Here is a 26,849-nt window from a genome sequence, read left to right as displayed (position 1 = left end):
ACACGCTACCCAGAATCAAAAGGAATCTGGCTGGGGAGTGGTCTCTCATGGGCTGCTGACATCATCCACGCCTTTAACGGTTACTCAACCCCATATTTGGGCAGGTGAAGGGGTGACAGGAGGAAGCTCGCTGGGGGTCAGTGGAGCCGGACTGAAACACGAAGCCGTACATTACGAAGGGAGAGTGGAGCTACTTTGCCTCGCTATTTTCTCGTTCACTTCAAAACATTTTCCTTTTTAGATTTACATGAGTGAATTCCTTCAAAAGGCATCATGTGTATTTTGACCTCAACGCAATACTCGCTGCAGCTCAGCATCGTGGCCCTTAAACTTGCTGTAGTTTCAAGTTTGTCAATCTTTTCGTCAACCGTTAAACTACGCAGTTTAAGCTCATTTCTGTAACGACAATATAGACTTTGTCGACATCTAGCGGAGACACAGTAGAAAAGCAGGCGAAAAAACCCATTTTCAACGAGACTTATTGAATGGCCACTAGGGGCCGCCAAAACATCGATGCGTTTATTCGCCAGAATTATTTGAATTATCTATTTTCAATCGCTAGATGGCGCTACTTAGCAATAAACAACAGCTCAAAAGCATCGTTTCTTCGCCATGCTCGTTTATGTTTACATTTATTTATTTAGCAGATGCTTTTCTCCAAAGCAGTTTCCAGTGAACTCTATGTAGGGTTATTAGCCCACACACCTTATTCACCGTGGTAACTTACACTGCTAGGTACACTACTTACACTGGGTCACTCATCCATACATCAGTGGAACACACATACTAGAGGTGAACCTGAACAGCATGTCTTTGGACTGTGGGAGGAAACCAGAGCACCCACAGGAAACCCACAAAGACACAGGAAGAACATGCAAACTCCAAAAAGACCGATCAGGGATCGAACCCATGTTCTCTCACACCACCCAGGCGCTGTGAGACAGCAGCGCTACTCACCATGCTGCTCATTGTCTGTTACATGACACCAAATAGACAAGACAAGAGAGGCTTTATTGTCATTTCAACCATATACAGCTGGTACAGTACACAGTGAAACAAAACAGCATTCCTCCAGGACCACGGTGCTAAATAAAACAACACAGTTACCTACACAGACTTGTGTGCAAGACTTGTGCAGACAGTGCTAGACATTTCAACAATTACTAAAACAGGGACAATGGGCACAATAATGGACAGTTCAGCATCGACCAGTGCGCAAGTTCCAGTGTCAGTCCAGTCCCTGGTCTGGAAATTGTCTTTTCAAATAGTGTCCAAGCAACTTGTCAGGTATTGGTGGGACAGAAAAAAAAAAAAAAAAACTAAAGCTGTTTGGTGTTCGTAATTCTAATAATCGCTGACCTTTGATCAAACCGAAGAAATCTAGTTTAGACATAATGAAAACACACAATATTACTTAGACAATTTCAAGCTAGAATTTTTACAAAACATTCTGCTTTATATTAAGGAATCTTTATAAATTTATATGAATAAATTATATAAATTTATATATTTTTGCTTTTATCATCTCACTACTAATACAAAGTTTGCTGAGTCTGACCATGGGCTATACACCCCCACTACCTAATAAACTAGTCATGCAGTCACTGAAATGAAATGAAACTGTCATGACTACATCTTCGCAAGTGCTTCTTGTAGGCGTTTAGGATTTGTGTGGTTTTGTACAGCATTCTGTGTAATAATCCATAAACATTTTTAAAACTGGGTTGCAATAAGTATAATGAAGACCAGTGTCCTGGGCCAGCAAGAATCCAGAGCTACATAAATAGTGGGCTGGACTCTTTAGGTACATGTGGAATCTTTAATTAGAAAAGGGACTCTGAAGTTGAGACTCAATAATTAGACTTTCTGCTGGAGGACTGAAGGCCTCCTTGTAGGATGTCTGTGTTGAGCCTACTGGGGCTTGTAAGTGCCGGGGAAAAAAGAAAAGGTGGTCTTGTCTCAGCGATCGAGACTGCGACTGTAGTACCAGGACTGTGGATTAATAGATCGTGGGGGATAATCCTGAACGTGAACATTACTTTTGGAACGAGATGAACCTGCTTTGTATGCTCAGAAATACACATGTTCTAAATTTACATCTTTGCTTTATACACACACACTTATACATGCAAATAGTATATTGTTAATTTATTATGGATTTTAAACCTTTATACAGTTGGACATATTTATGGGAAAAATTCATCTTCACCGAACGTGTTTCAGCAGGGTCACTTGTAGGACTTGAACTAGCAAACCTTTCCATGGGGGCTACTGCTGCCCTCAGAGCGCAACAAATACATCATCATAAAAATGTACATCTGTATTAAGATGTAAAGAATAAAGCCTTTGAATCCCCTGGTGTTCGGCTATCCAACTTTTACACTACAGCTGACACATTAATGCCTTCTATTAGTCCTGAACACCTCTGTGTCATTCTTTAATCCAACGGTATTTAGATTTGGCCCAAAGAGGCTTTTCATTGTCCTTGTGCATTTCAGCTTTTAATTAAACTAATTACTTTCCTCACAAAAGTAATTTAGTTTTCTCTCCCAGAGCTGACATTGCTGGCTTTTTTATAGTGATTTGGAGCATGCTGAGACTCTCGAGGACCTCGGTGCTGCTCCCGTGTTTTTGTCTCTGAGCCGGAGCCTGGTTAGCGCTTGGCTGGGAGCACTACTGCGAGAGTGATGAGTTGAGGAGGACGTGTTTTGTTGTTACATAACTCCTTCCTGCCTCGGTTGGCAGTCAGGTGCATCCCCTGCTGTACCAGTGATTGCTCAGATTCCCCCTCCCCGGAGAGAGTTGACCGGGGAATGGCGCTAGTTGAGGTCATATGCTCGACACCACACTGAACTTATGACTCGATGTGTCGGTAGTGCTGCTGTATTGTCAATACTCAGTCAAATGCAGTTCATGCCGACACGCTCAGGTGGTACTTTTTGCACCAGGGTCCATCTTTGTCTGCACTGGGATGTATGTTGATGCTCTTAAAGGACCAGTTGTAGCTTTGCCAGAGCTTCTGTTGAACACCTCTACAGGGATGAACCGGTATCTGACGACCAGAACACTGAAGAGGCTGAGCACCATATGTTCTCCATTATGCCATCTTGTTTGTTTATACAAAAAAAAAGGAAATTGGTCGACCCGGGTGGTGTCAGCCTACGATTAAAGAGTGTCTGCACAAAACACAAGGTCTGGTGCTGGTAATCACCTTGTCTGTATTCCCTTGTATGCACTTCTTCTCCTTTGACTCAATGAGCGCTCCTCATCATCACATCCAAACCCTCTAATTGGTCAGTGGAGTGGGCTGGCTGGACCACCGTGTTTCTGAAGCCATGCAGGGCGACAGGTTATCCAACTTGGGGCGTGCGGGGCTGAACACGGATGGGGAAAACTATCCTCCCCATGTCATTTTTGGCTGGATAAAAGTTCATAAAGAAGGTAGAGCACGGAGTGGTCAGCTTTGGAGACTATGCAGCAGCTGCTGGCCCAGTCCGCCAGGAGTGTCACCAGAACCTCTCATTGAGAGATTTTAATCTTTTTAATTAAACGTGGGTCTGAGGAATTTTATTTATTACTTTTCTGGATGGTCCTCTACTTACCGGTGCTCTGCTCCATCCCAGCGGAATAATTTGACAGCATTGGCTGGGATTTCTCTTGTGAGCCTATTATGGCATTATCAGTGAGGTGCATTCCTTTCTTGACCCGTCCAGTGTGCCGGAATGTTCTCGCTCCTCGTTGTATTTGCCCCCAGTGAATTACCACCAACTGAACCCAGTGGGTGTTTGATTCTGCTCGAGGCTATCTTTGTTATCGCAAAAAAAACTGAGTCTGGAACAACAGAGGAAGAACACGCAACACAAGGCGGTCCTTTTATTTGCAAGCCGCCGAACGTTGGAGGAAACGGCATTGTCCGCGTGACTCCCTACAAGCTGAGCCTCTCCTCAAACTTTTTCCTGGTTCTGTGGTCAGCAGGAGAGCGCCAACCCTGGCACTGGTCCAGCTCATTTTTAGACTTCTCTTTACACTGCAGACTTCATTGGACCCGAGAGGAGAGACAGGACTGTGAGCATCAGGTCGCTAATTAGCAGAACAGGATGGCTACAGCATCGGGGGGGGGGGGACGCATGGTTCTGTCCTTGTCTCTTATAATTGGGCGTCTTGTGTTAGTGGGGGACCCTTTATCCATACATGTTCAGAATAATCTTTTTGTTGCCCCCCAAACAATCCCACCCAACTCCAGCAAGCCTTTCTCCACTCTTTCCTCATCTCCATGGAGACCCAGAATCAAGGGTGTGTTTGTGAGGCTGATTTGCATTCCTTTTTGTACCCAAATTCTGTTCTTCAGTCAAGTGCTGGTGGGGCTCTTCGCTCCCTTCTCAGAGAAACGCCTGCTGGTCAGACACTCCGGCCCCCCTTATCTGTCAGGGCAGAGAATTTCCACAATAATTAGCTCTCGAACACTAATGCGGATTTATTGCAGCCTCCCACTCTTGGCAAAGTTAGTGCGGATGCCTGGCACTTACAGTGACTCCACCCAGGTCTCCTGGAGACCAACAGCCCAACCAGTTCCACTGTTTGTGTCAAATGTTGCTTTGTCATCTCTGTTCAGGAAAGGTTTCGCTAGAGAGTCACATGAAAAAAACTGATATTTCACACGGCTGGGAGTCATTTTAATGATAAATATACTTCTTATCAAGTATATTTCTTTGCAGCTAAGTTGTAGGTGAGGCCGTGACTTTCCGGTTTCAGGCTGTCTCCCTGTCAAAATATGGTCAGCCTTGATATTCTGGTGACACAGAAATGAAAACATTCTCTATTAACAAAGTAATATCAGATCGCCAGTTTATCAGCTGAAGCAAAAGCCGACCGTGCAGAGAGCATAGGAAGTGTAGTCACCATGGTTACCGAAGATATCTGGGAAGTCTGAGGTTGAGAAAGGAAAGACCTCTGCTAACAGCTCGATGGACTCTTTTGTGATGGACTTCTGAGCGCTCCCATGTGCACAAAACTTAAGTTTCGCCAGCTGCACTTTGTTATTCTTTTTGCACTGTCTTGTAACTCTTTCGGCTTATAAATTGTATGTTCTCCAAGAAGGTTCTGGCTGTTTGGAAAGCCAAACGTTTGCTTGGGGCCTCTTGAGTCGGGTAATTCCGTGACCGTGCACTCGGCGCCCCTCGGCTCACCTCATAAATCGGGATGTGTTGCGGTTGAGAGCAGAGGGAGGATCGCTGCTATCCTGAGAGAAGTGCTGTGCCTAAAGTGTCCTTTTGGTCTTTTGTTCCCATGCTCTTCTACATACAATCTCGAGGAACCTGAACATCTGAGGCTCCTCACTTGTTACGGTAAGGTGGTAAATAAGGGAAGAAGGGGTTTAGAGTTTGGATCATTCTCATCAAACCTGCCTCACAGACCTGCAGATTAGTAGCATTACGTATTTTAAGTGGAGATGTTTTGCAATGTCTACATTAGCAAGAAAGTGGAGGATTTAGTCTTTGAACTTCATCTCTTTCAGTAGACTAGGATTTAGAAGATCATGGGAGTCACCCATAACAGCAGAACAGTTCATCTGCTGATTGAGGTTCTGTCATAACATTTCACTGGTTTTGGGGTTAATGTGGTGCGTCGTTGCTCTTCGGTGCTCTTAAAGAAGGCGGCCAGACAGCATCTACCCAGTCTTATCTGACCTCCAGCACTCATTAATCTCCAGCCAGCTGTGGCTTGAGTTTACCACCAGGTCCATGAGGTTAACCTTTGCGTGTCACTGTTCAAAACAGTCATTCGTCACAACGTGAGTAGGGAATGTGCAGAACACCGATAAGGTGGTGAGTGGAGATGTTCTGTGCTCTTACTCTGCTGTTTCCCAGATTTAATGTGAGCATTATCCCTGATCCTGACTGGTACCTTCAATGGTGGTTTCCTTGAGTTTAAAAGCAACAGAAAGTGACACCGGCTCGCTTCACTCTGGTTGTCTTTCCCTACATGTATGTGAGTACTGAATTTACCACACACATCAGAAAAGCAGGGAGAGGTAGACCTACCACTTCCTCCTCTGGGTTAGATTGGTAGGACTGGCAGTTGGATGATGCCAGACTGACGTTTAGAAGGGAATGAAAGGCCACCAAATGTCCGTTGACTGTTGACGTTCAGATGATTTCTTTGTATGTGGAGTTTTACCAGAGACAGAAGTGGTAAGACAGGTAGAGGAAGTTGATTGAGTGAAGTTAACTTGCTATGAGGAAGTAAGAAAGATGGGTTTCCCACAGGTGGAGTACCTCAGAAGATGAACACAAACCGCTTTAAAGAAATCTCGGTGCTCAGAAGAAGTCTAAGAGATTGCGAGATCTAAATGGAGATACAATATGGATAAAAAAACAAACAGGCTAACTCTTTAGACCCTTGATGGATTTAGATGAGATGTGATGGGCGTGGTCTCTCTGGAATGTTGGTTCCAGCCTGGTCATGGACTGTTTCAAAAACTTAAATGTGTGGGAAGACAAGCATTCTTCAGGTCTTTCAACTCCACAACTTCTTTTTTGAGTTGTAGACTGAAAATTTAAAGGATTTGCCTGGAAGAGCAGCGCTGACCTCAAGTAACTAAAACGGATTTATTTAATTTGGGTTCCAGCAACATGTACAGCAGAGCAAAACATTGCGCTACAGACCAAGGCAGCAGCTAAAGCTATGTGCAATGCACCAGTTTTTGAGTCGAAACTGCTAGTGAAAGAAGACGCACTGGAGATGAGCTTTTTGAACGCATCTGACTGCTGGTGTGGTGTCAAACCAGTCATTTGTTCACTCACTCGACTCGTATTGCTATGGGTTCAAAGAGTTTGTCGCAGAAGGAGCACGGATGTGGGAACTGGGAAAATCTCATGGGCACTTCTATTTTTAATTTGGCCAGTTAGAAATGTTGGCACTTTTCATTTCCAAAATGACTGCTTGCATAATCTTTGCTGAACCACAGTTTGATGCAGGTAAATCCTTTTCCAGTCTCAGGTTGGTTTGACGCTATGAACCCGGGCCCTCATTCGCATTAAGTGCCTCTGTGAACCGGTTATGGAAAAATGCTGAGATGACAAACTCAAGAGGAGAGAGTTACAGCTTCTGACTGCACCTCTGCACTGGACCAGATAATTGCATTTTCCTGAGGCTAAATTATAGCCCACGTGTATAAAAAAGAGTTGAATTGCACAGCAAGACACTGGGCTGTACTCTTCATAGGTGCTTCATCCTGCTACGTGAAGATTGCTGTAATTATTACCATGTTTCTACGATGTGTATCTGTGACTCTAGTTTCTGGTGTTGGGAAAATGGGATGGTGGGTTGGTGTCTAGCTTGCCTGCTGCCATGACTCTGGTTTATTTTTGCTCTTGGCCCTTCCGTGCAAGGTTTCAGAAAACGTTGCACAGGATGTGCTGATGAAGGAGAACCCTGAGACATGCTCAACACGTGATTTAGCTCAGCAACCTGGGACACTTTCCAAGAGTATCGAACCAATAAGAACCTCCAAACCTGCAGAATCAAATTCTCCTACTGTCCCCTGAGTTGCTAGTACTCAAGGTCAACAAATCTTTTTGCAGTTGGCTTATAGGCAGGAACTAGAGGCATAGACTCGATGCTCAGGGAAATCATGAAAATAATGTTCGGCAGATGCCTGTAACGCGCACCTCGCCCGCACAGGCATCTTATCAAGGCGGCACAGGATAAAAAGGTAAGGATTCCAAGCCAGCTTGCGGAACCTCACTTGAGCAACCGCTACTTCCGTACGTCCAACGATTCCTTTCCGTTCCAAGCTCCTGATCTCCTGGCTACCGACCTTGGCTTCGTCTCGTCGTTTACGTCCCTTGTGTGCTCCAAGAAACCCTGAACGCTCATCGCTCGACCCTCGCCTGTCCCCAACTACAGCTCTTTGTCTTGCTCCTTGGCTTTGTTTGTTAGTAAATGAAACCCACGATTGGGTCCTACTCACCTTCGCCCTGGCTTCCATTGTTCCAGCATGACAATGCCTTTAAAGGGAAACCCAGACTAAATATTGTTTAAGAGAGAATATAGCAAAGGGGGTGCAGTGGCACAGTGGGTTGGACTGGGTCCTGCTCTCCAGTGGGTCTGGGGTTTGAATCCTGCTTGGGGTGCCTTGTGATGGACTGGCATCCTGTCCTGGCTGTGTCCCCTCCCCCTCCAGCCTTACGCCCTCTGTTGCTGGATTAGGTTCCAGCTTGCCACAAACAGGGGCAATTGGTTTCAGACAATTTGTGTGTGAAACAATATAGCAGGGTAGATGACATCTTTCACTAAAATGGCAGGATTTTTTTGGATTTAGCGTACAAATTTTTACACGAGGGTAAAAGGACCCATATGGACCACGTTTGCGCACCTACATGCCTCTCTAGGCACCGTAACTCACTAAGAAGGAGGTCCATCAAACTCGAAGATGCTAACCTCCGCACATTGGATGGCCACCCCTGGAAAGAGAAAGTAAAAGCCGTCGCATAGAACATATTTCTGTTTCCTTTGTGAAGGCAGGGCACTCTGAGGTACCCAGACAAATTCCAGTGTGTTTAAACAACGAAAGCAAATACTGAGTAAGGCTTGGACTCACACACATATTGAACTGTAAACTATGAGGACAGGGGTTTGTCCATCTGCTCAGGGTTCACTCTGCACACAACGCGATCACATGCCAAAAACAGGGGGGTTGCTCTTAGACCGTCTTCTTCTGAATGCTGCTTTTCCAGTAATTGTGGAATATCCCTTTTTGGGAAATGCCAGTAAAACCTGGGGTTGGCAAAAGGACTTTGAGCCCAAGCCACAAGTGTATCAAATTAAGCATGAAATTTGCCAGCAGTGAATATGGTGCAGCATAAATCTACTGGACTTTTTCACTCAGAACCATTGTTGGATTTAAAAATCCACTTTGATATCATGTGACCCGAATGAACGATTGGACACTTCACTTCTGGCTTTGCTCCAGAAACATACAATTTTTTAAATCTCTTTTCCTCCTTTCTGACATTAATTGACCGTTTTTGTAGAACTGCATCTACTTTTCATTCCAAGGGCAGTAGAGATTATAAACCCACATGAAGAAAGGTAAATTAACCGGAAAAGGAGTTGAAGAAACAAAGTCACATCTTGGATCACGGTCGGAAGACGTTGCTATGGACGTTGTTATGGACGCAACGAGAGAGATGGTGCCAGGTATCTAACTCTCCCTAATCGCAGGATGTTCCCAGGAGCATCTCAGCTGCGTTTTAACTGCAAAGCCCGTCTTTGACACATTTATTCTGGGAACGTGATAAGATACAAGTCTACTGGCATGAGGTTCGCACAACCATTAAAAAAACCCTTGACCAAAAATTTTACTTGTCTCTGTGTATTTTCTTGCTAAATCACAACCCAGATTTCTTTTTGATGACGTTATGGTGCGTAAGCTGACTACTCCTACATCGTTGGCAAGGATATGTATTGTAATGTTTTGGTCCACCCCAGAAGGTCCCGCTGCAAATACATGGAATTTTTAAATTTCACTGGAAAAATTAACATTTGACTTGTGAGACAATTCTTAAATCTGTGGAGACCCTTCAGGAATTTATTAGGAAGTGTTATTTGATCTTACCTCTAATACTTAACCGTTTGACCTTGAGCCCTGTTCTGTAGCGTATGTGGTAATATTTGCAATTTCTTACCGTCGCTACTTGTTTGTTGCTTTGACCCCATGCTGTTAAAAAACTGATCTCCGGAAACCCCAGTTTCCAATGTTTTTGTCACCATTTCCCACATGTGGTGATTTGCAAATGTATTTCTGAAACCAATTGCTTGTATCAACCGTTTTTCATTCCAACATGTTTAAATAATATACACTATATACATGTCATACATAAGTTGCTGTGGAATATTTTTGGCCTGACCTTTTCATTTCTCAGCCTGCTACATCAGGCTTCGGTTAGCAACATATTTCTAAAAGGAGGATCACGGGCGAAGAATTGTTCCCAAAATCAGACGTTCTCTTCCCGACACAGCTGTGAATCTTGCTGGATGCAATATCTGGGTGTGGAGGGTTTAATTCGTCATTGCTCGCCACTGGTGGCTGATGACTCTCCTCTGTGAGTTTGCCATGCATCAGAACTTCCTCTTTTAAAGCCAGCTGGTTGCTTTGAAATCTTTAATTGTCTGGTTTCCTGAAGCTACCAAAGAGAGGTGCATATTTCAGCTGCATGTAACAAACCTTTGCAGCGTAACATTTTTTCCCATGACTGCAAAGGATCAAATTAATAATTTTATCTGGGATCCTTTCAACCTGGGATGGACTGAAATCCAGAGGAATTTACTTCGTCAGAATAATGCTGGAATGCACTGTTGGAATTACGAAGAAGTAAAAATATCAAGACCTCCGAGCTTTTGGTTCTCATTACACCCTGGCCTATCAGAGACTTTATTAGGGACATACGCTCTCAGCAAAGCTGCAGTTTATTTTAAAGTTCAGCCCGGCCCTGCGATGCCGAACAGCACTGGTTTTTTCTAAATCGCTCATTCTTGGCTGTAAAATCCAATGTGTTTTTGATATAAAACTGGATTCAACAAAAGAGAGAAAAAAAATGATAAGCGCCTGAAGGAAAGAGTGATCCTGCTGGCATGGGAGGTGGAGATGCTCATGTACTGTACTTTTTCATTCTGTGGCATGTTAACCACTGGTCCTTGGCCGTCTTTATGCCCTTTTGTTTGGGATAACGTTCAGGTCATTGGATAATGGAGTGATTCATTACAATGGTTCCACCGAACATTGTTTGCAGGTATCACTCCGACAACACCCAACCTGGGGCTTGGCAGGTCCCCTCTGTCTCCAGAAGCCGAACTGGCCGATGCCTAAAAGCAGGCGACGGTTTGCCGCAAAATGTCCATCCGAGGCATTTTTTCGGTGTTTGCCGGTAAATGGAGCAGAACCCAGGCCGGAAAGTAAGAACAAAGGGAGTGGTCACCAAGCGAAGTCTGAGGTATTGTCACATGGATACACAGCTGACTGAAAGGGGATCCCGCTCTGTTTGTGAGCAGTCCGGCCTACAAAGAGTTGGCTTGAAACGGGATCCCTGCTTTCCACTGCTCATTCAGGGGATGTCAGCGATGTCAGGCTGCTGTTTGCCGCCAGGCAAGCTAGCCGCCGCTACGGGCGTGCGTTGCAGGTGGTGTGTGAGTGGACTCTCTTTTAAGAAAGAAGGCTTGATCTTAAGCAGGGCCACATTTCCTGCCTGTTGCCATGACTCTCGTCAGCATGTGGCACGCATAGCTGGGTGTGAGATTGTGTGTGTGATGGCAGCCGCTACTGAAAGGGACATGGCACACTGCAATTACTGCTGTTGTGACACTGCAATTAAAGAGAGAAAGAGAAGAAGGCTGGGGAGTGGAGTGACGTTCGATAAACGTTGTAGGAAAGGTGACCACGTTCCTCACGAACATCTTGACCGAATTTCAACAGATAGGACCACCAGGTCGGCGCTGCGGTGATGCTGGACTGATCTGGAGTGAAGTGGATGACGTTAGTCAGTCGTCAAGCTCAAATGCAGAGGTTCTGAACGAAACGACGGCAATATATCTGCCCTGCTGGGGGTTACGCGGCTTCGGACCTGTTTCAGAGGATGCGGAAAGAGCCACAGCTTATGGAAGCTAATAAGATTACGATGATGATGCATTCTTTCTCATGCCAGACTTCTGAAAACGTCTTAATCATAGGTACTAACCCTGCGACTATTGAGTCTGCGGCACGACTTGTTCCCTGTCCTCAGAGTTTGCGTCTGCAAACTGACGGCAAATCGGTTCAAAAGCTCGGTGTTTTCGATCGACTGCACCGACGCCGTTTATTCTGGGGCGTTAAGGCCTCCGAGTAAACTTTGTGACCCTGAAAAAGAACCTGAACAAACACGGACAATTTTAAGAATATATCGCAGTTTGAAACTGCTGGTGAGTCACACACAGTCATTTTACGCTGTGTGGCGTCAGAGCTCTCAAGGGCAGTTTGGAGAAGGATTACGGAGTCCTCATAAACAACGTGAAATCATATGAAAAGGCCGGGGGTCTCTAATTAGCACAGAATGGGTTCGGGTCTCCATGACAACAAAGAATGTACGTGTGTCTGCTGGACCAGCTCAGAACTGCGGTCGGTGGTGTGAAAGACCTGGCTGAGTCACCCCGGTAATTGTTGCTCCCAAGTTAGAACACAGCACCACAGCATCAAGGACATCTCTACTTCTGCCTCTCTGCAGTGAAAAGCATAGTGGAAAGAACTTTGTCTCACAACGCTGCGATGGAGCTCAAGATGAAAATCGGAAGCAATGGGCTGTGTGCTCGCCCTTAGTGAAGATGCATTCTGTGCTACGTCTTGTACAGAGCGTGTAAACCTTTCTGCAGAACAGGACATTGACTCTGGATATCGAGCTCAGATGAAACTGTGGTTTGGTTTTATGTCATCAGTGTCATAGATCCTTCGTGGTCTTTGCACACACACACACACACACACACACACACACAAACATACCCATGCTTGTTCACACAATGCTATATTGGCTTGCCTGCCATTTTTTTACTCAGGATGTGGTGGTGAACTAAAGAATGTCAAAGCTTGCCCCATCACTTGGGAAGGGATTCACATTGTCCTCTTCACTCATTCTGTATTCCTTCAAAGCCATCATGTCTGTCAGATGACGTACATCAGTTAGAAAACTATTTTAAGGAGCATGAAAAAGCCAGAGGTTTCAAGCTTGTTTGTGTGTAAAGCGGATTATCCTTCGCTGGAAGATTGTTGACGTAGAAATGCAACATCTTAGAGAATCTTTGCCAAGAATTTTGGGACAGAACGATACAACGTATCTGATGGGGCTGAGAGACCTCTGTGGTCGAGAAATTGAGTACTAGATTGCATGGTTAACCAGTGTTTCCAAAGCAACGGGAATGGTTGCGAGACCTATTGATTTGTGACTTGTGCAAAGGATACAGCTCCATTTGAGTCCCAAAGACTGATCCAAAACCAGGACCAAGGTTCACTGAGGTTTATCAGCAGACGTCCTGAAAGCCAGCCAGGAACAAGCTGGAGTCAGATGTAGCCTGTCAGACGCTGATGACACCACAAGAAACAGAAGCATTACGCTGGGGCTCAGCTAGACTTCGAAGACAAGCCATAGTCAAAATATGTGCTAAAATAGAAATTTGTCCAAGTCGAAGTGCCCCTTGTGTAAGCTCCTATTTCTGAAGCTATAAACTTTCACACAGAGCTTCTAAAAATGGCATGGGCCATGAAAATAGGATTTATAAACCCCTGCTGGTGTGGTTACATGATGCATTCATGCAATGCTTTGCTCAATTAGCAAACCACAAAGAATATCTAACTACAAAGCAAATATTTGTCTAAGAATCAATATTAATACCTGACCAGTTTGAATTGTATAAAGAAAGTGTATTGATTAGCTGTCAGAATGTCTGCTTGGTGTAAATGGTCTTTTCTCATCTATGGAGCAGAGATCTGCCCCTTGCGAGTGTTCACCCAACAGGGCTGTGTACTGTAGGAAGTGCCACCGAGCGTAGTGGTGTCACATGACTGTAAAACCCTCGATTCGCTGTTCTCGCCATGCTAGCCATCACAGGTTGCCACGTGGAATGAATCACTGCATGAGGCCAATGTCTAGCATGCGAAGTAACCGCTATAATGAATAGCTTGGCACCAACGTGGCCGTGGGCGTCCTGGCTCAAGACGCAGTCGCATCCAGCCACCAGACTCCATGAGCTCCGCAGCACAAGCCAGGGTTCGAAAGTCCTCTAAAAGGTCTGCCGTGTGCTGCACCCTGGGTTTAGCTAAAGAGAACAAGATGGGAAATGCTTCACAGGGAATCTCCCATTCCCATTTCCTGGAATCTCCAGGAAGTGTGGGATCTACACCCATTCTGATACCCTCCCACTCGTTCTTCTGCTTTTACACGTAGAGTTGAGATTGCGACATAGTGTGCAATTACAAAGTGAGAAAAACTGTGAATTTCTAGCCCGTCACCATCCAACGGTGCGGATACCTACTTCATTTCCTCGTTGATCATGTTAGTCAAGCTTGGGGACCTTATTTCAGCGCACATAACAGACCTGCAGCACGGAAGCAGTAGGTGTGTGAGTGTCGGTGCGTTCGTTCACAGGACGTCTCCGGAAGGCGGTCAGGCTTTCCGACTCGGCTGCCTCTCTCGCTCCTTGGATGACATTATTGTTCATATTTGGTTTGTTCATGTTTGGGACTTTTCTTCCTGAAGTCGGTAACGCCAGAAGAGAAGGAGGTCGGCAGAGGAGAGGGAAGATGTGAGGCAAGAGGGCTGACTCCACAGCAGGGAGGAGTGAAAAGAGCGTCTCTGTAAGTATCATGTATGAGGCAAGGGGGAGTGTTTGTGTGTGTGTGTGTGTGTGTGTGTGTGTGTCTGTGGGAGTGTGTGTTTCTGTGGGAGGTGGGTAGTGGGCGGAGGCCGGGTGGCTGTCCAGCGCACATGAAACATGACCACATATGCAACAGTGAAGAGAAGCCAGCCACTTCTTCATCGCTAAGAGCTGAGTTTGGGGAGAGACGACGGGAACTGGAGCAGCGAACTGGGCAGAGGGGGAGGACGATCGCTCCTCTGCTCTGTCCGCCGCGCTGAAAGGCAACAAAAAAATAACGGAGTCATAGAGAGGAGGCAGGTCCTGCGCGAACGGGTGTTACTCGCTCTGTTGCCCGAGAGGGATTTCTCTTCTGGCTGAATCTCGGCAAGCTAGACAACATTTCCACAGACCTGGCTGAAGCTCTTCTCTGCACCAAGGAAATGCTAAAAGACTGACTATCACAAGACAAACTTGAGAGCAAACTTTGCTTTGATGGTTGGCTAGATAGGTTGTTTCGGTTTAATTTGAATTTCTCCTTGTTTCAGTTTGTCTCCAGCGTGTTTGGCGACTCCTTTGAGGGAAAGGGAGACTCGGACAGACTGCGAGAGCACGTGAAACCCTGCATGACAATGACTCCTGATACGAAACACATGGAAGTCATGCATTGTGCATGAGTGTTCGCTCTTCTCCGGGGGTTCTCTCCTCTTATGGATACACTTTTAAAGACAATAGCAGAAGCGTAAGGATTCCAAGGAGGCACTCTGGTTCTCCGACTGCTGCGAGCACCACATTTCACTTGAAGATCCCCACCCTGTCCCTCTCCCTTTTGGATTTCCAGTAAGAGGGCAGGAGAGTGTGGCAGGAGATCTGCAGGGGTGCAGTTGTGAAGGGGAGCACTTGGGGGATGTCAAGGCGAAGTTCCGTTGGGGACCTAGTTCCCCGAGACATCACGGAGATCTTTGCCAGAGAGAGCCGATCCAACAAGGTCAAGAAGAAGCACAACGGTTCTTTCAGCCGAGCCTTGGGCTGGCTGAGGGGCACAAGGAAGAAGAAGAGCAATGCTGGTGGGGGTAGCCTAGCCAAGGGAAGCAGACCAGGGGAGAGCCGGTCTGGAAAACCGAGCAACCATGAACAAGAAGTGTTAACAGGTAAGCGACAGGTGGATTAACAGTGTTGTCACCTCACTTTCTTAAGATTGAGGCAGCTTTAAAATTCCTCATTAATAGTTTATGGTGATTCCAGTTTTTCATGAGCACTGTATGGTGATACCAGGAGTTTTGCTTACGTTCACCGATATTACAGTATATGCTCGCATCTAGGGCTTTGACGCACGATAAAGGTGTGACTTCCCCAGTTCACAAACCAGGTGGTAATGTTGACTTGCAATTTAAGCATACTAACTTGTACTGTTCGGGTTTGTTCATGAGATTCAATCCTGGTTTAGATCTTGCACAATTAAGGTCAGCTTTGGCTTGCTGATACTTATTATTTCTGCCTTACATTTCTTTGCCCGATTAGAAGTTTTCATTCAGGTTTCACTGAACTTTATATGATTTCACTGGATTCATATGGATTTGTACCACATTCACAGAAAACCTCTACGCTTCTCCTGAGGTTACTGGCAAACTGAACCTACTTCCACGTGATTCCGTAGATGTGTTCAGGTATTTCAGCAGGTTCCTTGTTCTCAGCTACATCCTCAGCAGAGCTCAGAGTGGGCACGTTAGTTCTGACCCCTAGTCATTTCCAGATAGTTTGTTCACATTAAACTTCTTCTGCTGATCAGAAAAAATGTCCTGCATCAGCACTGCAAGGAAATGAGGATCCATCCATGTGGTCTGTGTGCTCTGCTTTTTGTAGGGTTTTGACTACAGAAATCAAGGGATTCCTATATGATTCTTGTCACTTTGGAGAAAAACATCTGCTATGTGAGTAAATGTAAGTGTAAAATAGCTGATTTTTTTTGTTTTGGTGTTTAAAATATATCCTCTTTTGAGGGAAAATACTTCTGTTGCTATTCGTATTTGCGGCTATACTAGGCAACTGCTCTGACGAAGGCCATACAATGATACACAGGGTAAGATGTTGAAACCCTTGTGCTAAGATTTCTCTGGCAGGATGGCAGCAAAGTTGACTTGATTTTGAAGGTGAATAAAAACAGGTTCAATTTTTGCTATTGGAGGGCAGCTACAACAATGTGCAAGTTACATTTGAGTTGACCTTTAACCACGGAGTGGAATTCTTTACTGTAGATGTGTTTCAGTTGAAATTTTTGCAATTCAGAGAAAACACGTTTTACTTAATATGTCTGAGAAGAAGTTTTGCCAGACTGACTGCAAAAGGTCAGATTATACTTGGATCACATTTTATACACGAATGCTATACAAGTCCTTAAGTTTTCATTCAAGCACATAGCGCATGAATTTCCCTTCAGTCTTTTTTTAACCACCATGATGAGCCTAAGGTTTGCTTTCATTCACGGCAAACCACTGCAGAAACCCAGGAATTCCTGCCTCTCTTTCTCAGAAACTTGCTGGGTCACTTCTGGGTGGCGGTCGAACCTGAAGAACCAGGATTTTTTGTAAAAAGAGCGATCCAACAAGGTCGACGGTGCTGACCCATGGACCTCTAGACCCCACCCCTTGTGGACTGTTTTTACAGCACTGGCATGTGTGAGTAAAGCTCGGCCGAGCGGCAAGTGCGAGATTGCTGAATCGGCAACGTCCAGGCAAAAGCATCTCCATCCTTTTCGCATCATTTATCTCCTTTATGGAATCGAGACAAGATTCCCCCTTCCCCCGTTTTTTTCCACCTGGTTCCCCGGAAAAGGTAAAAAGGTGGGCTTTGATCACACAGTTTATGTGACATATGCAGTTACTTCTGATTGTGCCAAAATCAGAGTCTCCTCCTAGTTGGAGGGTTATGAAGGTGAAAGTTTACTGAGCCCCAGTGATGACAAAGTGCTAAATCTTTTAAAATATTTTTAATTGGAGGGTCCTTTTTACTGTGATACTTTAGGTTTTACTCCTGCGTACATTTTCTTCAATCCCCTATGATCACACTGCTGTGCATAATCATAAGGAAGTCATGTTGACTCTTTATCTACTTATCCAGTTCCCACTTAGTGCATTGTTCAGATGATCCTGCCTGAATCTTCTCTGTATCACTGTCCATCTACGCCTAGGCTTGCATGTACAATTCATATTTTCTCTTAAATTTCCGAGACACAGCATTAAAAACTTCAAAAACCGGTGCGGATTAATTTCTGACTGGCTCGGTACTACAGTCCTGGTGACAATAACAGAAGCTGCAACAGCTCCTCAGGTGGTCATTCACTCACGATACCTGTCACCTCTGCCTGCCTGCTGGTGGTCTGGGGAAGGAGAGACTTTGCAGCAAAAAAAAATTGAGTTGGGTATATAGGAGTTTGCATACAGGTGGAACAATTTTGGGTGAGCATAGGAGAGCTGGTGTAGATGTTTGTGTTGCTGTAGAAAGTGCTAAGAAGAAGAATTTCAGCTGAATGTTGAAGGTAGTGGATGTAGATCCCTTTAGGGTGGTCTAGAGGAGTTTGGATGGCTGTACAGGGGTCTGGATGGTATTTAGATGGATGTGGAAATTGGTGCCTGTAGAGCGGTTTGGCTGGATTTTGAAGGTCCTGGGTGTAGAGTTGTTTACATAAGTGTAAAGTGGTTTGGACGCATGTAGAAGGCAGAGGGTGTAGAGAGGTTACCTACACTGCCTCTGACATCAGCTGTCTTCCCATTAGCCATTACAGCTGACCTAAGAGAGACAGCGTGTGATTCCGGAAAAGCTCGTCTTTCTCGGCTCGCCAAGTCCGCAGTCCAGCACTAATGTGTTGCATCACCTCTGTGGAAAGTGCATTGTCGCCCCCCCGCCCACCCCGTCCCCAGCCTGTCCCACCGCTCCCTATCGGGGGATTTAGCTTCATGAGATCATTGTGCAAGCTGCGTGAAATTTTTTGGGTTAGCCCAGAAAAACGGCCTCCCCCCTCCCTTTCTCCCCACTTCCGCAGCTGGCCGACCCTTTGTAGCTGTGACGGGTGGGGGTTCGGGGGGTGGGGGGTTCCGATGAGCCTGACAACTGCAGCAGACTAAAATCCCTCAGCTGAATTATGCATTTTATACATTGAGTTTCAGAACTGAATCAGGAAATTGTTCTGGGACGTGCTGTTCTGTGGATTATTGTTCCACGAGAAGTTTGTCCATCTTTTGTCCTGTGAACTCATTTACATATGTATTATTCTTACTAATTTGCCTATCAGACACTTATTCAAACTGACGTGCGTAAATTACTGGAGTTTGCATTAAGAAAATCGCTCAAGGCTACAGTATTCCTGGTTTTTGGTAAGAACTGCTTGCTGGCCATCGCTGTTATTGCGGTTATTGTTATTATTGCGAAAGAGAAATCCATATGTCGGTGTGACTGTCAGTGCGTACCAGCCACTGGTAAATATGTCCAGCATGTGCTGCTTGCATCGATCCTCTCTTGGCACGTGGTTAACTGCACATTCGTTACGATTATCTTAAACATCACTGTCTGTTGTGTCCCTCATGCGAGGCTATTCCTCCGGTGGGATGGCGGCAACGTCGATTTCATTTCGGGAAACGGCTCCAGTCCTCGGCTTCGAACCCATCGCCTCCCCTTGGACTGAGTCACCTACCGGCGGAAAAACACGGTCAGAGGTTAACATTCCGCTGACAACGTGGATGCGAGAGCCAGGGTCGAGCAAACGGTTGGCGTTTGCCTGCATCGGAGAGAGAAAGGCAGGACACGGAGACTTGAAACTGGATGTCATCAAGGACAAGGAGTTGGGTTTGAAGGGGGGGACATTGTTGGAGACAGGTAGGCCACCTGCAAGGTGGAGGCAGACACCCCCCGTGCTGTGGGCTGCTCATTCGCCCCAGCAGGTGGGCCGCCTAGTGCCGACTCAGCTGGGAAGGGGCTCAAGAAAGCTAGAAGGCTCCTTTCACCTCCACGCTGTATGCATCCCACTCTCTTCACGGATATGCTTCACCCAAGTCACCTGGGGTTTAAGGAGTTGGCTTTGCTACTCCTCGCAAGTACCAGGTAACCGCAGATGCCAGCGGAGGAACCGCTGACCGCGGCTGCTTCCGGAGCTTTCCGGCGAAATCAGTGGCTAAAACCGTAGTCTCCATAAGTGGGTTGTTGTTGTATGCAAGCGTCTGCTGAGCAACCGTATAAAGAGCTCCTTTGCGAGAGCTGTGTGTTTGCTTGGTCACCAGTAACCCTGCCAACAGATGTGAGTTGTTTTGTTTGTTGGAAACACTGATGCAGGGTGTCACGTGGGCCGGAGCGCTGTGGTAACGGGGGACCACAACGAGCCCAGCGGAAAACGGTGTGCCGCCTTGTGAGACAGCGGGCGTGTCGGCGTCTCCGTGTGCGTCTGTGTGTCTGCGATTCCTGATACGTAATACGAGGCATGGAAACTCGAGTTGACAAGTCAGCTGGGTTCATCTCCTCATCTTTGTCTATGGTACCCTGACTAGAGCGGTCGCTGACTTTACAAAGTTTTCAGAAATTGTAAATAAGGCCCTCACCATCGTTTTAAGCTGCCGCTTTGTACTGTTGCTTTGAGGGTGAAGGTTGTGGAGGCGCCCTGCACCTGGGACTTTGTTTGCTCATCCTTCACGTGTGCGATAACCTGGACCGCTGCCCCCGCTCGGTGCCCAGTCCATTGGGCGGCCCGCCAATGCGCACCCGGTGGCAACGGGAGGAGCCCCACGTTTTCTGTCCCTTGCAAAGATAAGAGGAGCACAGTGTATCCTCCCAGAGGGGGAGCATCGCGTTTGGTTACTATGGAAACCGGGACATTATTTACCAGCATTCCACTTATTGTAGGCCTTTGAAAGCAGCTTGGAACATTTCTACACCCCTTGGCCCGTATTCAGTCGCACTGCACTTTGTGTCCTCCAGGTACCATTATACACTCTCCTGTGAGTCATAGATGTCTTAGGTCTTTGTCTCATCATGTTTGTCGCCATCCTTCAAAGCGAAGCCATTGTTAATCCCATCGTAGACTAAACTCTTTTCTCCGGAATCTTTCCCAGTAAAAATGTGGCGCGGCGGAGTGTCTCTGCAGGCCATCCCGCACCACACGCCATGCCAGGGGAAGCCAGAGGTAATATGACAGCCCTTCACCCGTCGCCCTGCTCCATAATGAGCGACTTTGCTGTATTTACGCTCCAAGGGCGTCTTCAGTACAGGGTGCTGGATGCGACCTGGTGTGATCGGCGCAGATTCCACGAGACGATGGTGGATTTCTGAGAAGACGGTGCTTAACGTTACGTGAAGTCTTGGGCAGCATGTGATGTCCTCTGAGCGACGCATCCTGCTGGCCTTTGCAGGCTAAAGTGTTTTAATAGACCCGTGTCATCTCAGCTAACACACTATGTTAGCAGCGCAGAAGATCTCACTGGGACACTGAAATAAGAACTGGGTGTTAAAAAACGAACTGAAACTCTGGTCATACCTGGTTGTGGCTGCTTCTGCTGTGAGCTGTAATCACTGCTATTTCTTTTCAACTTATTATCATCATCATCATCATCATCATCATCACCTCTTCATTTATCTATCCTACCTGACATTCTTCTCCAAGGTGACTAACAGTGTGAGCTACTTATAACCATTATCCATTTATTTAATAGGGTAATTTTTAATGTATCCATTTAAGGTAATTACCTTGCTCAAGGGTACATGTGGAACGTGGAACTACAATAGAAGCAGGGGTTCAAGCGCTATACCTTCTCATAACCTGACCCCTGTCGCTCTGATAGCAGGGATGGGTGCTGCTAGCTTGCCAAACCAAAATGTACCAAAGACAGAGTGATCAGGGATGATGGGAAATCTTACCAATATCCAGCTTTACCCAAAATGATAAAGAATAAATGGAAGCTGGAGGCATCACATTTGGGAACCGCACGGTTTTTCCCTGCGGTTTGTCTGCAGCGTTTGAGAGCGCCAGCTGCTTTCATTCCAGGACAGCCGCAGCAAGGAAGAGAATCCAGCTCTGGTCTGACGTGTCTCCACCTTTGGGGTCACCCGGACGATTGAATCAACTGCTTGATGTCTGGAGGAAAGAGAAACATCCTGTAGTTGATGTTGAGGAACGCTGTGTGTATGAACACTGGCCCCGTATGTTATAAATAGTTGAGTTATGGATTTTGGAAGATTTAAAAAAAAAAAAAAAAAAAAAAACCACATTATTTATATTTAGCTGCATTCACTTTTCTGTTTTCTAAAATATCGACCTCTTGCGGAAGGAAAACTCTAAAACACGCTCTAGCGAGACGATTATGGGAGCACCTTAGTTCCAGTTAATATCACAGTGTTTACAGATCAGGTCTGTTGTTCCTGTATGCCCATGATCAACAGCAAGATGATGGACGTTGCACACATTTATCGAATGAATCTGTAAACAATTGGCATTAAATAGCAGTTTATTGAGACAGCGTACTTTTATTTACACTAATTTTACACGTGCTTTCATTTTGATCTTTGAAATTAATAAAAATGATTTAATAATCCATACACAGTTTCTTTAATATATATATTTTACCTCTATCCAAGACATTTACAAAGTCTAACTAGCGAGGGGCGTCGCTACTATTATTGACTGTTACTAAACTTTGAAGGGGACTTTTGGTCACACATCGGTTCTCTTGTTTAGTGATGCTTTTTTCCATAGTGACTCACAGTGTTAAGGTACTTAGAATTATTTAGCCATTTATACAGCTGGGTAATTTTACGGTAAGTACCTTGCCCTACAAGGAACTACAGCTGGAGACAGAGACTAAACCTGCAACCTTTGGGTCCAAAGGCACTAACACTTATTACTATGATACCAGCTGTCCCTAAACTAATCAGTGAGTCAATCAAGACAGGTTTTCTGGGGCACCCTTCAGCCCACAGGTTAGGAACTCGTGATTTACCGGCAGCCATAGAGCAAAAGCAGCGTACGTACACCGGAGGGCTCGTCCGGGATTTGAACCCGGGACCTCTCGCACCCGAAGCGAGAATCATACCCCTAGACCAACGAGCCCTGCATGAGGGCTTGTTAATCTACTTATAATTATTTACCAATTTACACAACTGGGTAATTTTTATCGGAGCTATACAGCAGGGAATAGGACTCGACCCTGGGCCCGTCCACAACATCGCAGCACCACCAGACTTCCAGTCCCAGTTGTGTTTGTAAATTGAGATGCCGGTGTTACTTATCTTCTCAAACTGCAATATCAATATTTTTCCACTAGGTGGCGGCCTGCATAATGTTACATTTCCACAGCTGTTCATAGCCCTGCTCCTCTTGCACGTTTCACACCAGGTCTGCAGAATAAGAGTTTCATTATATCTGCTCAGCTGTTTCTGGAGGGGGAGAGTTTGGTCCAGTGCTGAGCTACAGCCACACTGACCAGCCAGGACCAGGAGTCACGTACACATTTATGCGGAACAATGATGAGCTGTGTCAGCCCACCCGCTCCTCGTTTTTCCCCTGCCGCTTCGCAGCTGCAACCTTTAAGTAAAACAGTCGCCTTCAATGTGACCAAAACATCAACCAGCTCTTTCTCTGACTGTCTCTTAAATCAGAACATGTCAAAGTAGTGTGGGTTGGCGGATGTCTTTCTGGGAGAACTACGACACCCTGATAGTTGCCGTCGAATGCCGCCCATGTTTCCAGACGCACCAGTGGTGGATTATGGGACACCTTCTGAGCTGCCGGTGCTCCACTGTAGCTGCACGACCAGCAGTCACTGTGGGATAAACAGTGACTGCTGTTTATCAACTGGCAAGGGGCCCCAGAGCACGCATGGACCCCTCGGAAGATGGATTCCAACTTTATACATTTATCCATCCAGCCAGAGGTGGAATTTGAACTTAGCTCCTTTGAATTCTTTGACTCCAAAGTAATGTCTCCAACTGCTACTTCACTTGCTGAATCAGAATAGGTCGATTAAAAGCTTTTACACAGTGTATTCGCAGCTGGTATAAGATGGGAAAATGACCCACCTGGGATTTGCTATGGAAACAGCACAAAACAGGTGTCTCGAAGGGTCTAGTCAGCATGGTCTGTACCACAAGGTGCTCTGTATCCAAGTTGCCAGTGGAGGGCCGGTCTGCTGACTGTCGGAAACCAAACAGAGTCAGATGAAACCGACCCCCAACTACTGCTCCGGCACTGAGTGAAACAGACAGGCCATGGGGTGTTGTGCACATCTTAGCACTACTGTCCATCCTGGGAACTCTGCAGCATCTGCCCTTGTTATGGCCAAGTCGCTATGGCGAGGGTGGAGGTAAAGGTCGAGTGAAGTTCTTGTCCACAGCCTAGTGTGCGATCAGTCATACTCAACTGTAAAACAATATTTTCCCTACAGGGCAGCAGAAGCTATGAGTGCTGTACGATTGGGATATTGCATGTGGTCAGCCAAAGCCAAGGATTGGTGGGTATCATTTCCTGATACTTTGGAGCGAGGGCTCAGCTTCTGCTTGTGGGTACTCAGCGAAAATAGCCATCGTTAGAGGGGCAGAGAAGGGCGAGAGAGACGGCTGCCCTCCAGGCCTGGTTCCTGCCAATCAGATTATCGTGCTGAGATTTTACCGAAATGTGGCCCCCGATGACGATTGTGCCCGTGACCTCGCGTTGATCTTTCCTCTGACTGCTCACTCACATTGTGGCCAGAGCATCCAAACGAGCCCTAATGAGCACCGATTACTCCATGCGGTGTGGCTGTGTAGCAAGAGGCTGCACACTTTGCTTGATAGATGTTGATGGCAGATTGTGTGAAGTGTGAAAACCACCTGCGATCACCTCTGCATCGTTCGACCGTTGGGTGCGGAACCTCAGATATGCAGAGGCTGCTCACTTTTGGTGGAATTCCTGTATGGGCAAGCAGGAATGCGGCTCTGAAAAGCCAGGGTGCCGTCTGCACACCTGGGGTCGTGTTTCAGCCTCGGCGAGACGGAGGGGTATCACGGGTGAGATGAGTGTGACAGGTCTAAACATGCCAGAACCTCTTAAATGAGACCAGAGCTGCAAGATTCCTAGATGGAAAATAAAACCCGGTGAGCTCTTCTCTTGGTGCAAGAGAGGGTTCACTGTAACTTGGGGACATTCTGTGTCCTTAACACTGTTTGTTTCTGTTTAGATTGTTTTGGTTATTCCTGCTAATATAATCTCATCTAATGTCGTCCAGAGCAGCAGTGACTTTGAATCCCTGATGTGTGGCTCCTGCTGACATGAGTTTCAGGACAACATCAGCATCCTCTCCTCAGCCCATGAGGCATGCCAGTTTGGCCCGGGATGAAACCTCACATTTCCTCTTTGTTGCTCCTGGCGGATCGAGTCTCCAGGCAACGCGGTCCTGGTGTGGCGCACTCAGCAGGGCCCTGATCCGGTCCGACACATAATCGGGTCTGTCTCTGGACCTAATGGTTGGTACTGCTCCCCAGGGTGAGCTCATTTCCGTTGATAATGGGTGGCAGGGGAGCTGGGCACTGGACTGAGCATCTGAGCAGTCAGGCTCTCTATAATCCCAGTGAGGTTCATCAACAGCATGTGTCCTAGAGCAGGAACCAGCCGGCTCATCGAATCCACCAACAACAGCAAATAAAAGGTTTCATTGGGTTGGATTTCAGAAAGTTGAAGTGATGTCAGGAAGCTTCTCTCCCGAGGGTGTAGGGGTGTAGGCGTTGGGCAGTTAACGAATACACCTCACCTTCCTGGAACCCACGAAAGGTCATCTGCATTCCATGGAGGTCAGTGGCCTTGGGTCACTGTGGACTTCGATGTTCTTACGGCCCAGTTTGTTTCATATTAACCCCAAACATTCAAAATTTGTGAAAGGCAGCCACTTGAACCCGGAAGCTAAAGCGGTTCCCATTCTTGACTGACTTTAGTTGTTCCTTTAGTTGTTTAGTTTTGTAAAGATAACAGTTGTGATCTGATTCGGTGCTTAAAAACATAGTTTCCAAGGTGACTGTCAGGGTCATAGTTAGGGTTAGGTTTGTTAGGGTTAGTTTTAGGGTTAGGAATAGGGTTTTGTGGTTGCAGCTTCAAGTTCCAGGATGCAGTATCTTGAGGAGATGACCTGACACTAGTAACTGTGTAGTAAATGAGTAGCAGGTACCGCATTCAGCTGGGACTCAGTCCCAGGCCACAGGGGGTGGAATCCTGCTGTCGTGTCACATTACTCAAACATAGGAAGAGGTTCTGAGAAATCCAAACAAACAATCCAGGGCTTAGTTGCTCGTGGCCTCGGGTGCGAACCGGAGAGGGAGTGGGCATGTGGAAACAAAACAATAAGCGACGGCAGTGAAAATAACCGAGCCCCCGTCGCAATAACAGGCCCCGGTGGATGGGGCCGACCCGGGCTGCGACGCAGTGTTGGTTTTTCGGGTGGTGCTCCAGGGATCGCTGGGTCACTCTGCCGTAACACATATGACCCTCATCCTGTTGGATAAATGCAATGTTGACTACACAGGCGAGGGGCAGCGGCTGGGAGAAAAGAAAAATAAAAACAGAAATCGGCAGGATTCCCGGAGTACTGATGGCCCTCGGTCTGCTCTTGCTTTTGAAGTAGAGGGGCCTTCGGCGGAAGACCCCCGCAGGTCTCGATGTCGCCCCTGGGAGCAAGAGGAGGAGTGGCGAGAGGCTGGGGGATACAGGCCGTGCTTGTGCGCTTGTGTGTGTATGCGTGTGTGAGGGGAGTGGCTGGAGTGGCGGAGCTGAAATCCCTCCTCCCTCGGCTTCCCAGTGGCCCGGCTGAGCCGCGACCGATGCAGCCTGAGAGGGAGAAGAGGGCGGGAGACACGCACGCACACACACGCGCGCGCGCACAGAATCGGAGTGGCTCGGAGCTGTCCGAGAGCGAGCGGGCAGCGCCGCGCCTGCAGCCGCGAGCGGGGCGGGGGGGGGGATCGAACAGCAACCGCTAGCGACGCTATGTTAGCGGCCCCCTGCAACATGGGACTCTAGATCCACGCGGAGGACTGTCATCATGGGCAACTCCTTCCAGAGGAGGAAAGCACACAGCGGTCATGGGCGAGCCAAGTCCTCCCAGCATCTGGGGAAAGCGGACAAACTCAAAGCAGGTAGGTTCGAGTCAGAGTGACGGTGGTGCCGGGAGGGGAAGCGGGCGATGTCCCAGTGTCGCCGAGTGTCACCGGAAACTGTGGTGGGAGGTGGTCGTGAAAAGGTCTACTTCTCCGGGGTCCTGTAGTTAGACATGTAAACGAAACTAAGTTACCCATTAACAAGATGCCTTTCATAGTGGCTTGGGAAGGGCTCCAAGGGGTGGGGGGGGTCCAGGTGGCGACTCGCTGGCGCTGATGCGATTGCTGTGAAAACTGTTCCGTTTCCCCGTGACTCCAGCGATAAAGAAACGATCAAGCAAGTGCGCGCGCCCGCGTGTGTGTGTGTGTGTCTGTGT

General features: G+C 46.8%; 1 protein-coding gene and 1 non-coding gene across 3 annotated transcripts in view; one reads left to right on the top strand and one right to left on the bottom strand.

The window, feature by feature from the left end:
* The first annotated feature begins 14,483 nt into the window (after positions 1 to 14,483).
* nhsl3 (NHS like 3) overlaps positions 14,484 to 26,849 on the top strand; it is a 45,000-nt gene continuing 32,634 nt past the window's right edge. The window contains exon 1 of one of the 2 annotated variants that reach the window (XM_018759868.2): positions 14,484 to 15,527. In XM_018759868.2, the coding sequence (XP_018615384.2) occupies positions 15,284 to 15,527 (244 nt within the window). In that variant the 5' untranslated portion in view covers positions 14,484 to 15,283. Of the gene's footprint in view, positions 15,528 to 23,373; positions 26,512 to 26,849 lie in introns of those variants that run through there. The other variant, XM_018759869.2, reaches the window with a different exon arrangement.
* trnap-cgg (transfer RNA proline (anticodon CGG)) lies at positions 22,391 to 22,462 on the bottom strand. The gene has a single exon. It is a non-coding gene; the product is annotated as a tRNA-Pro (tRNA).

Source organism: Scleropages formosus, chromosome 23 (genome assembly GCF_900964775.1).
Source record: "Scleropages formosus chromosome 23, fSclFor1.1, whole genome shotgun sequence".
Lineage (NCBI taxonomy): Eukaryota > Metazoa > Chordata > Actinopteri > Osteoglossiformes > Osteoglossidae > Scleropages > Scleropages formosus.
This window is presented reverse-complemented; position numbering and strand designations above follow the sequence as displayed.